Genomic DNA, 12,945 nt, shown 5'->3' on the forward strand with positions numbered 1-12,945 from the left:
TTTTTTTAAGTATTACATATGTCTCCTTTTTCCCGCATTGACCTCTCCCCGGCCACCCCCATCCCCCAGCACATGCCCTCCCCCCCTCCCCCAGTGTCTGTGTCCATTGGTTATGCTTATTTGCATGTATACAAGTCCTTTGATTGATCTCTTCCCCTCCCCACCGCCTCCCCTGCCTTCCCGCTGAAGTTCAATGGTCTGTTCAATGCTTCTATGTCTCTGGCTCTATTTTTGTTCATCAGTTATATTGTTCATTAAATTCCACAAATGAGTGAGATCATGTGATATTGATCTTTCTCTGACTGGCTTATTTCACTTTGCATAATGCTCTGTAGGTCCATCCATGCTGTTGCAAACGGTAAAAGTCTCTTCTTTTTTATAGTAGTGTAGTATTCCATTGTGTAGATGTACCACAGTTTTTTAATCCACTCAACTGCTGATGGGCACTTAGGCTGTTTCCAAATCTTAGCTATTGTAAGTTGTGCTGCTATGAACATAGGGGTGCATATGTCCTTTCTGACTGGTGTTTCTGATTTCTTGGGATATATTCTAGAAATGGGATTACTGGGTCAAATGGATGTTCCATTTTTTATTTTTTGAGGAAACTCCATACTGTTTTCCACAGTGGTTGCTCCAGTATGCATTTCCCACCAGCAGTGCACAAGGGTTCCTTTTTCTCCACATCCTCTCCAGCACTTGTTGTTTGTCAATTTGTTGATGATAGCCATTCTGACAGGTGTGAGATGGTATCTCATTGTCGTTTTGAATTGCATCTCTCAGATAATCAGTGACTTTGAGCTTATTTTCATATGTCTCTCAGCTTTCTGTATGTGCACTTTCGAAAAGTATCTATTTAAGTCCTTGGCCCATTTTTTATTGGATTGTTTAATATTCCTTTTGTTAAGATGTATGAGTTCCCTATAAATTTTGGAGACTAAGCCCTTATCAGATATAACATTGGCAAATATGTTCTCCCATTCCGTGGGCTTTCTTGTTGTTTTGTTTTGTTAAAGGTTTCTTTTGCTGTGCAGAAACTTTTTATTTTGATGTAGTCCCATTTGTTTATTTTCTCCTTAGTTTCTATTGCCCTAGGAGATGTATCAGTAATTATTTAAAAAAAAATATTGCTACAACATATGTCTGATAAAAAATAAAACATTTTAATGACACCATGCAGGGAGAGTACTATGAATAGAAGGATAAGTGAGACTTCCATTCAACAAATGTTTTCTTAGCATCTCCTATGGACTAGGAGCATAGGATACAGCAGTGCCTGGAATAGGTAGGCCCCTTCCCCTGATGGACTTTACAGAATGACCAGAAAAGCAGACACTGAACAAATATCATGAAAATGCAAGGAGGGTTGCAGAGATGTGCAGCTGCCACAATGAGAGAAACTGACCCAGTGGGTGTAAGTTCAAACAGGCACACGAATGTGCTCGTGTAAAATAATGATGAAGCGATAAAAAAAAGATACACACAAGATATGGGAACACAGGCAGTGACAAACTAATCCAGACCAAAGGAGGGAGGGGTGGTAGAGGGGAGGGAAGGCACAAGGTGGTCAGGAAGGTTTCCTAAGGAAGGTAAAGCTTGTGCTGAGCGGCAGTCAACCAGGCAACTGAAGGAACCTGGGAAATGTGCTCCTCATCTTCTCACACTTGCTGAAGGAACAATGTGTGTGCTTGGAAAAGTTTGGTGATTTTCACATGACTTGGTATAATATCTTACCAGGAAATGTCAGACTAACTGTATTGTCCTAATGGATACGATTTCTTCCACTGCCATGAAAAATAAACTCCTTAATGCTTTGGAGTTGTCTTCACAATGAAATAATTATTCTGTTTCTGTTCCTTCAGGGTGACTCTGGTGGCCCACTGGTACAACAGGACACTCGGCGGCTCTGGTTCCTTGTGGGGATAGTGAGCTGGGGGGAACAATGTGGTCTGGCAGATAAGCCAGGAGTGTACACGCGCGTGACAGCCTACCGTGACTGGATAACTGAGCAAACTGGGATCTAGTGCAATAAATGCCTCTCTGTTGCAAAGTCTGTATGCAGGTGTGCCTGTCTAAAACTCTAAGACTCTATTTTTCAACTGCAAAATAAACTGCAAGGTCCCTATTTAACACCCTTTACATAAATATGGTTTCATCAGCAATTTAATCTTTCCGTATTACTATGGATTTCATATTTTCCTCAAGAAAACCATATGAACATTGCACAGCACTGTGGCAGCATGCCAGGCAGAGGTGAGAGATGTATTACAGATGTGGTAACTGCTGGTAGTGAGGAAAATGGGTCTTCAGGAGGAGACACTGGAGGAACGCAGACACATCTGCAGCATCAGAGGCCTCTTCTCTAAGCAGTTTCACTGAAGCTGATACGTAGGCAGAGTATCAAAACGTGCGAAAAAAGAAGTGGTGGAATAGCATTCAAGACAGAAAGAACAACATGAGGCAAGAAAAGATACTATTTATTTGAAATTTCTGCTTACTCAATATTTTATGGGTGGTATTGAGTCCTAAAATTAAATATATATAAAGTCATCATACAGTCCTACAGCAATCTTAATTATCCTGTAAGAATGTGCTCCCATAAGAGCTTACTGATGAATTTTAGGCATTTAAGATCAAAGCTAAAATATTCACTTCTCAACTAAGACCCGAAAAATTAAAAATAATTTTCAAGACAACTTTTATTAAAGATATTCTTGATCTATGTGAAGGAGAGATTTTATTTCCTCCATAACTAAATTTAGGAAATACATCTATACAACCATCTTGGGTAACTTACAACTACACAGAGCTTTCTTACAATTAAATAAGAGTAATTTTAAGAACACTAGTGGCAGTTATTTTTTAGAGTTTAAGAATCCTCAAAACCTAAACCCAAATAATGAATTGGAAGTCATGAGGGGGAAAAAAATGTGAAGAATTGGTTTGCAAAGAGAAAGTTTAATTTTAATGAAATGATCTTAGAGAGACAAAGGAACTTTTCTCTCTCCCTCTTTCTTTCTTTCCCTCTCATACACACACAAACATAAATTAAATAAGATATATTAAAATGTAATGGCAAGCAATTTATATCATCTGAATCATGAATGTTACTGAATTTTTACGGGATCCTAGCATAGCTAAAGCGTGGTTATGCATAATCATCTATGTGTCAGGGCTTCCTCCTTCCAAAAGCTAACTTATGGGTACCAGAAAAACCACATGCGTTATGATGAAAACTTCTTATAATTCCTCATGTAAAATTGTGAGATCTACATTGAAGTCATTTACTTTTAAAGAAAAGAAGTTGAAAATTTAACCAACTCCTGGTGAAATGTATAAATAAACTGTTGGCTTACTTTATTTCAAATAAATCTTAAAAATCAGTTCCCTGCCTAAGTATTTATGGAAGTTATGATTTATGGAGGACAATCCAAAACAATTTATTTAATTGGTTCTCAGGTAAGAGAACTGCCAACTTGACTCTAAAAGCTTGGCACTTTCTGCTGCCTTATAATCAAGCTCTATAACTGAGGCAAGCGTCCAGCTTGACACTCCCTTGCTCCACCCTGTGAGGACAATATTAAACTGGTAATTTAGAGTATGCCCCAACGGGACTGGGTTTTCTACCTGTGTTGGTATGTTTGGAAGTGTGTGTGCTGTCACATAATCATAAATGCATTTTTGTTTATTCCTACATATTGAAAGCTATATAAAGGAAATTACTTATTTGAAAAAATATAAAGAAAACTCAATTATTTATTGAAATGCTAGCAGAAATTTTCTAGCACCCTAATTCAGTGCCAGAAAGACTTAGATATACCAAGGAGAATCCTGTTCAATGTATAGAAAATACACAGACAAACCAATAAGAAAACATGGCAAACAAACTGAATCCTTCTGAGTTTAAGATAATGAACAGAACTAACAAAAGAGTCAGAATTATCCAAGAAAATTTAGAGCTAACAATTGACTTTTTCTTGCACTTGGAGGTCTTGATTATAGAGTGGTCGATCAATAGTTTAAAATATTTATTAAGCCCTACTATGTTTCAGGTTTTCTACTACATACTGATGAAACAATGATAAGTAAGGTCTTAGTCCCTGCCCTTAAGACACTCAGAGAATGGTGGTGTTGACAAAACCATAACATAATGGATGCAACGATAAAGTGTATGATATTTATTACAGAATAACAAAAGAAGGAGAAGGTCCTAGAAGACTCAGGGAAAATATTTTATAATATCAAAAGAGAGTCTTCCAGAGCATCAATTTGCCATGAACCATGCTAATTACTCTGTGGTTAGAGAAAAAGTGATCTAAGAACTTAAATTATTCACCTGAAATGGCACAGGCTCTAACTTACACAATTCAATTACCATTTTCCAGTTTGCTAAACAATAAATGGTCTAAGCAGATCCAAAATAGATTCTCTCTATGTTTTTTATATGTGTACATAATCCAAATCTCAAAACCCAGCTCTTTCCATTTCTAATCAGTCAGTTTGATTAATCTCCAATGGGGAAAACAGGTCATTTCCCCCATATATTTCTAGTGACTTGTTTCTAAAACAACCAGTTGTTTTAAAGAAACTGGTCCTGCCCTAGCTGATCTGGCTCAGTGGATGGAGCGTCGGCCTGTGGACTGAAAGGTCTCAGTTCGATTCCGGTCAAGGGCATGTACCTTGGTTGCAGGCACATCCCCAGTGGGAGGTGTGTAGGAGGTGGCTGATCGAGGTTTCTCTCTCATCGATGTTTCTGACTCTCTATTCCTCTCCCTTCCTCTCTGTAAAAAAAATCAATAATATATATATATATATTTTTTTTTAAAACGAAACTGGTCCCTTATTATGGGAGCTATTTAATCAAAAGCTGGATTGTTTCCTCTAGAAATGTTTTAGAAGGTTTCTGAAATGGTTCAGCCTAATAGTAGATCATTCCTATGGTCCCTTTCCATCTAAGATTCGCCCCATGATACACAAATAGTTTGGAGGAAACATAAGACCTCTGTGAAGAAGTAAGTTCAGAGTATTGGAACACTTGTTTGCTTGTTTAATCTGGTGCACAACCATGAAACAAATCATCTAGAATAAAGAAATCAAACCAATCAGAATTCAAATTAAATAGAAACTCATTTTGGAGAAAAAGGCACTGCATGAAATTGAAGAATTAATTTTGAAGCAAGCCAGAGCTCACAGGGCTTTCTCCAGGGCTAACTCTACATGTAACCTACCTCCAAACATCAAAATTAGACTGAAATTACTAAAGCAATAAGAAATAAAACATTTGATACATTAATAAATGTTTTTCCTCTGAAAAAAATCATCCATCTAACCAGTCATTCATTTCTTTCATTCTTCCATTTGTTTGCCAATAGCTTTTGAGCATTTATAATGTACCAGGCAGTATTCCGGAGTAGTCAAACAAGTTCTAAAAAAGAGAAACCAGGCAGAGGAAGAAGCAAGGTCAAAAGTTCTGAGGTGATTACAAGTCTGAGGGTTTGAAGAACTGTACGAAGTTAATGTGACTGGGGCAAAACTAACTAAAGAGAGATGGGTTAGATGAGATTGAAGAAATAGGCTTAGGGGCTTTATGAAGAAGTTTGGATTTTATTCTAAACTAGTGGCCTGGTGCACAAAATTCATGCACATTAAAAGGGAATTAATTAAAGGAAATCCTATATAATGAAGAGGTAATATGCAAGTTGACTGTCACGCCCTCACACAAGATGGCCTCCCCCATGTAGTCACAAGATGGCCACCACAAGATGGCCAGTAGGGGAGGGCAGTTGAGGGCGATCAGGCCAGCAGACGAGGACAGTTAGGGGCAACCAGGCCAGCAGGGGAGGGCAGTTGGGGGTGACCAGGCCTGCAGGGGAGGGCAGTTAGGGGTGACCAGGTCAGCAGGGGAGTAAGTTGGGGGTGACCGGGCTGGCAGGGGAGCAGTTAGGCATCGATCAGGCAGGCTGGCAAGGGAATGGTTAGGGGGTGATCAGGCTGGCAGGCAGAAGTGGTTAGGGGCAATCGGGCAGGCAGGCAGGCGAGTGGTGGGAGCCAGCAGTCCCGGATTGTGGGAGGGATGTCCGACTACCAATTTAAGACTGATCCCACAGTCGGACATCCCATGAGGGGTCCCAGATTGGAGAGGGTGCAGGTTGGGCTGAGGGACAACCCCCCCCCCCAGTGCACGAATTTCATGCACTGGGCCTCTAGTGTTTTAATATTGCTATTTGCCCTTTCTCTATAATAGAAGTGTCAGAGATGAAAGAAAATTAGTAAAATGTATATGAAAATCTCCCTCCTGTCAGAGTCTGGGATGCGCTGTGGGACCCAGAGAGTCAAGTCCCCGCCCACCCACACGTGCCTCGAAATTGCGCCAGATTGAGACCCAGCCAGCCCCACCATTATTGGGCGAGACCCAGACCCAGCTGGCCCCACCCCTGTCAAGCCCCGCCAGGCAGGGGGCACAACATCAGGTCCCTCATCAAGCCCCACTGGGTGGGGGTGCATGGCCTGAGGTCCCCTGTCAAGCCCCACTGAGTGGGGGGCACAGCCTTAGGTCACTGCTGATCAGTCATTTCAGCATCACGGCTGACGACCATTTGCATATTAACCTTTTATTATTATGATTTGAGACAAGATTTTGTGATCAATTTTCCATTTTCTAAAGATTTGTCTGGCTACTCTAAAAGGAAAGAACTACAAGAGGACAAAAGTAGAAGGCAAATGAGTCAGGAGACACAGTAATCCAGGGAAATAATGGGGCTGACTTGTATTGAGGGAGAGGAGTTGGGAGACACAGTAATCCAGGAAAACAATGGGTCTGACTTGGATTGAGGCATGAGCAGTGAAGATGGTGAAAAATTGTTGAATTCAGGAAATATTTTTAGAAAGAAACCATAGGAATTTTTAATAGACTAAATTTAGGGGCTGAGAGAAATGGAGAGATCAAGGTTGACTCAACTTTTAAGCCTGAACAACTGAGAGGAAAGTTTGGGAGGAGGAGCAAGTTTGGGGATGGAGAATCAAGAGTCTCTTTCTGAGTCTACTACATTCGATATGTACAAGCCAGCAGGTCAAGCAAACAACTGTAAATATAGATCATGAGCTTGGGGGAGGGATTGAGATGTGACATAACCTCTTTGAAGACATTTACATTTTCAAGGAAGTAGGAGAAAAAAAGTGATATTGAATGACTAGAAGAAAGAATGGGAAATGTAGCTTTTAGAAAATAATACTAGAAAACATCTTTTTAATTTGCATCTCTCAGATGATCAGTGACTTCAAGCACTTTTTTATATGCCTTTTGGCCTTCTATATGTCTATTTTGGATAAGTGTCTATTGAGGTCATTTGCACATTTTTTAATTGGGTAATTTATCTTCCTTTTGTTAAGTAGTATGAGTTCCCTGTAGATTTTGGAGGTTAACACCTTATCGGATATATCATTGGCAAATATGTTCTTCCATACAGTGAGCACTCTTGTTATTTTATTGATGGTTGCTTTTGCTGTGCCTCACACCTGTAAGAATGGCTGTCATCAACAAATCAACAAACTACAAGTGTTGGCCAGGATGTGGAGAAAAAGGAACCCTCATGCACTGCTAGTGGGAATGCAGACTAGTGCAGCCACTGTGGAAAACAGTATGGCATTTCCTCAAAAAACTAAAAATGAAACTCCCATTTGACCCAGTGATCCCACTTCTAGGAATATATCCCAAGAACTCAGAAACACCAATCAGGAAGAATATATGCACCCCTATGTTCATAGAAGCACAATTTACAATAGCTAAGATTTGGAAACAGCTTAAGTGCCCATCAGCAGGTGAATGGATTAAAAAACTGTGGGACATCTATACAATGGAATACTATGCAGCTGTAAAAAAGAAGGAATTATTGCTATTTGCAACAGCATGGATGGAACTGGAGACCATTATGTTAAGCAAAATAAGCCACTCAGAGGAAGATAATATCACATGATTTCACTCATATGTGGAATCTAATGACCAACATAAACTGATGAACAAAAATAGACCCAGAGACATAGAAACATTGAACAGACTGTCAAATCTCAGAGGGAAGGCAGGGGAGGTTGTGGGGGGGAGAGAGATCAACCAATAAACTCATATGAGTATATGCATAACCCAAGGACTCAGACAGTGGGTAGTGAAGGCTTGGGGGTAGGGGAGAAGAGGGCAATGGGGGGGGGAAAGGGACATATATACTCCTTTCAACAATAAAGATTTATTAAAATATATACTAGTATATATATATCTTTAATAAAGATTTATTAAAATATATACTAGTATACATATATATACATACATATATAGTATATGAGCTCAAGAAATATCTTGATATCTTAAAGAAGATGAAAACAAAATGTTTTTAGCATCACAGCAAAAAGGGACTTAAAAATAATGTTACATTTGATTTTATTACAAGTAAGAATTTTTTGTTATTCAAAAGACTCCATTAAAGGATAAAAAGACCAAATGACTGAGTGAGATTATTATAATACACATAACTAACAACTATCTTATATCTAGAATTTATAGGAAGGACTACAAATCAATAAGGAAAAGACAGATAACTCGGTAGAAAATGGGCAAAAGATTGAAACAGGTACATCAAAAATAGAAGAAATCCAAATTTCATTTAAATTTTATACATCTATAGGATTGCCTAGCAATATTAACATTATGAATATACTTAAACATATCTAATGTGCATGGTTCTATTCCAATATTAGATTCTATTTCTTCCACAGCTAGTCATTTTCCTAAACTATGTTTTTGAGGGTAAAATAAAAAGATACATATAATCCCATTTTGTAACAAGATACAGGCTTAAATGATTCAGATAGATTGTTAAACAATTGTACTTGCAATAATAAAAGTGAAAATGTTTTAAATAAAAGCTGTGTGTGTGTGTGTGTGTGTGTGTGTGTGTGTGTGTGTGTGTGTGTTTGTGTGTGTGTGTTTAAATAGAATACTTATAAAGCCCTTAGAAAAATAGTTAGGGAATCAATGTTCCCAAATTTTCTTAGCTGGTAATTTTCTACATTTCCATTTGTATACTCTCTTTGTGAACGATATAAATTTAAGATTAGCATTTTACAGCTTTTATAATTTTCAATGTTTTATAGAGAAAGTCTTGAAGTAAACATCTTTTAATATTCTAAACATTTCCACTTTCTATAACCATAGCAATTTAGTTTCCTGTTTTTGTTCTACTAGTCAGGAAAAATGGCCAGGGTTTCCTACCAGCTGTTTCTTATTTATTTATGTATTTACTAGAGGCCTGTGCACAAAAATTCATGCACTTGTGTGGGGGGGGGGGGTCCCTCAGCCTGGCCTTCCCCCTCTCACTGTCCAGGAGTCCTCAGGGGATGCCCTACTGACAGCTTAGGCCCGCTCCCCATGGCTGATCAGGGGAAGGCACCACTCCCATTACCCCCTCACTGCTGCTGCCTCTGGCCTCCCTCCATGGGAGGCAACCCGGCAATCAGGGGAAGGCACGCCCCCATCACGCCTCTGCTGCTGCCACTGCCAGCCATGCAGCTGCCTGAGACTCAGCCCTCGCAGCCACTGTGGTTTGCCTGAGCTTCAGCCTGGCCCTCATTGCCTGAGCCTCAGGCTCTGGGTAGCAGCAGCCGCCATCTGTGGCTTGTCTGAGCCTCAGGCAGCCGCTGCGGCTTTGTCCAGAAGGACACAGCATCAAGTCCCCTCCCATCTGCACGCTCCTCACCAAGCACGCAGCCCTGCCCACACGTGCGTGCCTGCCGCACACGCAGCCTCCTGCTGATCAGTCTTTACGGCGTGATAGCATACGACCATCAGCATATTAGCTCTTTATTATATAGGATGTATTTATTTATGTATTGATTGATTGATTGATTTAATGTTTTTATTGATTTAAGAGAGAGGAAGGGAAAGGGAGAGATAGAAACATCAATGATGAGATAGAATCATCAATTGGCTGCCCCCTGCATGCCCTCTATTGGGGATCCAGCCCACAATGTGGTCATGTGCCATGACCAGGAATTGAATCATGACCTCCTGGTTAATGGGTATACCTCAACCACTGAGAAACACCAGCTGGGCTGTCTCTTTATTTGATTTGCAACTGGAGGAAAAATTGTCAAATTTAGTAACCAACTCTATCACTTTGAGATACTAATAGATGTTCAGAAAAGATGAATCAGTAAATCTCTTGAATATTACGAGATATTTATATGTTTCTACTAATAGCAGGAAAATGTCAGAATTTTACCTAAACTTTCTATTTCATCTAGTTTTCTGTAGTGTAATTGGCTCATAACTTTAAAATGTGGGTTTTATTATAAACATCCACACTGAAGAGAAACTTTAACCTTATCTCAGAGCCTTACTGTTGAATTTTTAGATGGCAACAATATAAAGCTAAATTTCATGAACAGCAATGATGGCTGTTAGTGTAACTATCTATGTGGATAATACAGGGGTTGGCAAATGTAGGTTTACAGTTGTTAGTATGAGAAACACAGTTTCTTCCTGTTTATTTATTTATTATTGCATTATTTATTGTTATTATTAACCTACTTTGGCCCACCAGACATTTTTGCATATTGTTGTGTTTAGAAAAATAAGGAATAAGGAAATAAATTCAACTCATAATATGATCTAATGGTCACATTTAGTCGAAGAGGTAGTATTTTCCTTAAAAGTTATTTAAACTCTATGCAAAAGGTCAGAGAAGTTAATTGATGTGACCAACTTCATCCACTAGGAAAAGGCAGAAGACAACTCAACTGCTGGTTATCTGATTCAGACCAAAGTTCTTCACCACTCCCCACCTCCCCCTACGATGTACACTGCTCTTCCACTCACATTGGTCTATTGAAGGACCATGGTGAGCCATGCCAGGGTTCCCATTTCCTTTTCTGCAAAGCTTCAACAAGAATACTCCCTACTTCCTAGGGTTTTACTTCAGGTAAATGAGGAAATGTGAGCATTTATATAAAATAGAAAATTTGGTTATTAAAAAATATTTTTAATAGAATAACTGAGTCAACAACAAAAATTTTAAGTGGGAATTTTTACTCTGAAGATATATAATCAGGCAATTTATTTCGCAACCAACTATAGAGTCTAAAAATGTATTTTATATTACTCTTTAATTTCAATGATAATAAGAGTGACATCTTTTATTGAAGATCTAAACCACTCAGAAAAGAAGTGCCACTCTTCAGCAGAAAGTACAAAATTGTCTCAACTTCGGAGGTTCCAGTGCTATTAGGTAAAGGATCTTGGTTACCTGCAGTCTGGCTGGGTAGTTTCAAGAAGGCTGTCTGTTTTTTGAATGATTCCATTCAGAATTCTTGCCAAACAAAACCTGATCAGGAAACATTAAAGTGTAAAAGCTTCAAAATTCATACTCTCTTGTTAGCAACAGTTACATTTTCTTGTTAAGTGAAGTTAACATTAAATGTTTCTTTTTACACAAAAAAGTGCTTTCCCTAATTAGTGTGTGTGGGGAAGGGACAGAAGCTCTCATAAAATGCCTTCTCGATCTCTTTCTTTTATAAAAATGAAGCACAGCTACAATATTATAAAGTGAGCTTGTTTACATGATTACAAAACTCATTTGAGTAGAACTCATAAAACAGACAATTTCAATGAATTCTAACATTAATATAATGAAAGTGTGGTGGTTAATATTTTCATGCCTACCCTACTATTAAACCTATAAATTATATGAACTTCCTCTAGCCTATTTGTTAAAACTTGCTCCAGATAAAGTAGTTTATAAGGATATCTCTTTTTACTGGCAGTTTTGCTAGGATACTCCCACATAAGCTTATTTGCTGGGTTACCCAGTGTAAACTGCTCTCACTCGCTTCACCTGACCAATTCTGAAGTTATGCTTCAGCTGATAAAATTTATTTCGGTTAAATAATGTTAAATTCATTTTAACATTTCCTCACTAACTGTTCTGCTTCATCAGGGGTATTTGTCTTTGATAAATAGGAACCATGAAAGCAAAAGTTGCCTTTCCCCCAGGATTTTTTAGAAAAATAATGTATGATGGTGGACCAAGCAAAGATGACTGATGATATTCTAATGTTGTTTATAATTGCAGCCTAACAATACTCAAATATCTGGTCAAGTCAGTCAGGTTGCTTCCCACCATCAGGCAGCCCTGATATGACTTTTGCTCAGTAAAGAACAAATGACTATTCATTTCTAACCAAATGCTTTGCCAATGTCTTCACACACATGTAGACAGCCATATCTGTTTAATATTGCTTGACCATTTAACTCCTGAGATTGTTTTACAGAGTCATTATGAATAGCTGCCAATTCTCCCTAGAGAGGTCATTTGTTCAGGTGTCCAGCATACAATATATGTATCACATGTTAAGGAATAAAGTACAAAACTATGAATAAAAATTCCCATTAACAGTAAGTAAAATAATAAACTAAAATTTCATACAAAAAAATTGTTTTCTTATAGATCAAAAACCTAATCATTGAAATAATGACCTGCAATAATAAGAGTAATGATAAGAATGATAGTTATAAATAGTTGATATTTGTGAAGCATTTGCTAACCACTTGGCCCCATGTAATAATGCCAGGACAAATATTTTTACAACTATTTCTTTAATATGCTTTATTTATTTTTTTAAGAGGGAGAGAGATAGAGAGATAGAAGCATCAATGAGAGAGAAATATTGATCATCTGCCTCCTGCACATCCCCTCTGAGAATGGAGCCTGCAACCCTGTAATGTGCCCTGACCAGAAATCCCACTGGTGACCTTTTGTTTCATGGGTTGATGCTCAACCACTGAGCCACGCCGGCTGGGCACAACTATTTTTAACAGGGAAAACCTAAGGTTTAGAGAAGTTAAGTAAATATCTAAGATCACAGAACTGGTAAATTGCAGTTAGGATTTCCAGGCAGGTTTTC

At 38.5% G+C, this 12,945-nt stretch overlaps 1 protein-coding gene across 1 annotated transcript in view; it reads left to right on the forward strand.

Annotated features, from left to right (window-relative positions):
* The window catches only part of TMPRSS11D (transmembrane serine protease 11D), a 50,383-nt gene extending 47,066 nt beyond the window's left edge, over window positions 1-3,317 (forward strand). Inside the window, exon 10 of the mRNA XM_079776083.1 lies at window positions 1,860-3,317. Within this exon, the coding sequence (XP_079632209.1) occupies window positions 1,860-2,021 (162 nt within the window). The 3' untranslated portion in view covers window positions 2,022-3,317. The remainder of the gene's footprint in view (window positions 1-1,859) is intronic.
* Window positions 3,318-12,945: the final 9,628 nt, after the last annotated feature.

This window comes from Cnephaeus nilssonii, assembly GCF_951640355.1.
Source record: "Cnephaeus nilssonii genome assembly, chromosome: 1".
Lineage (NCBI taxonomy): Eukaryota > Metazoa > Chordata > Mammalia > Chiroptera > Vespertilionidae > Cnephaeus > Cnephaeus nilssonii.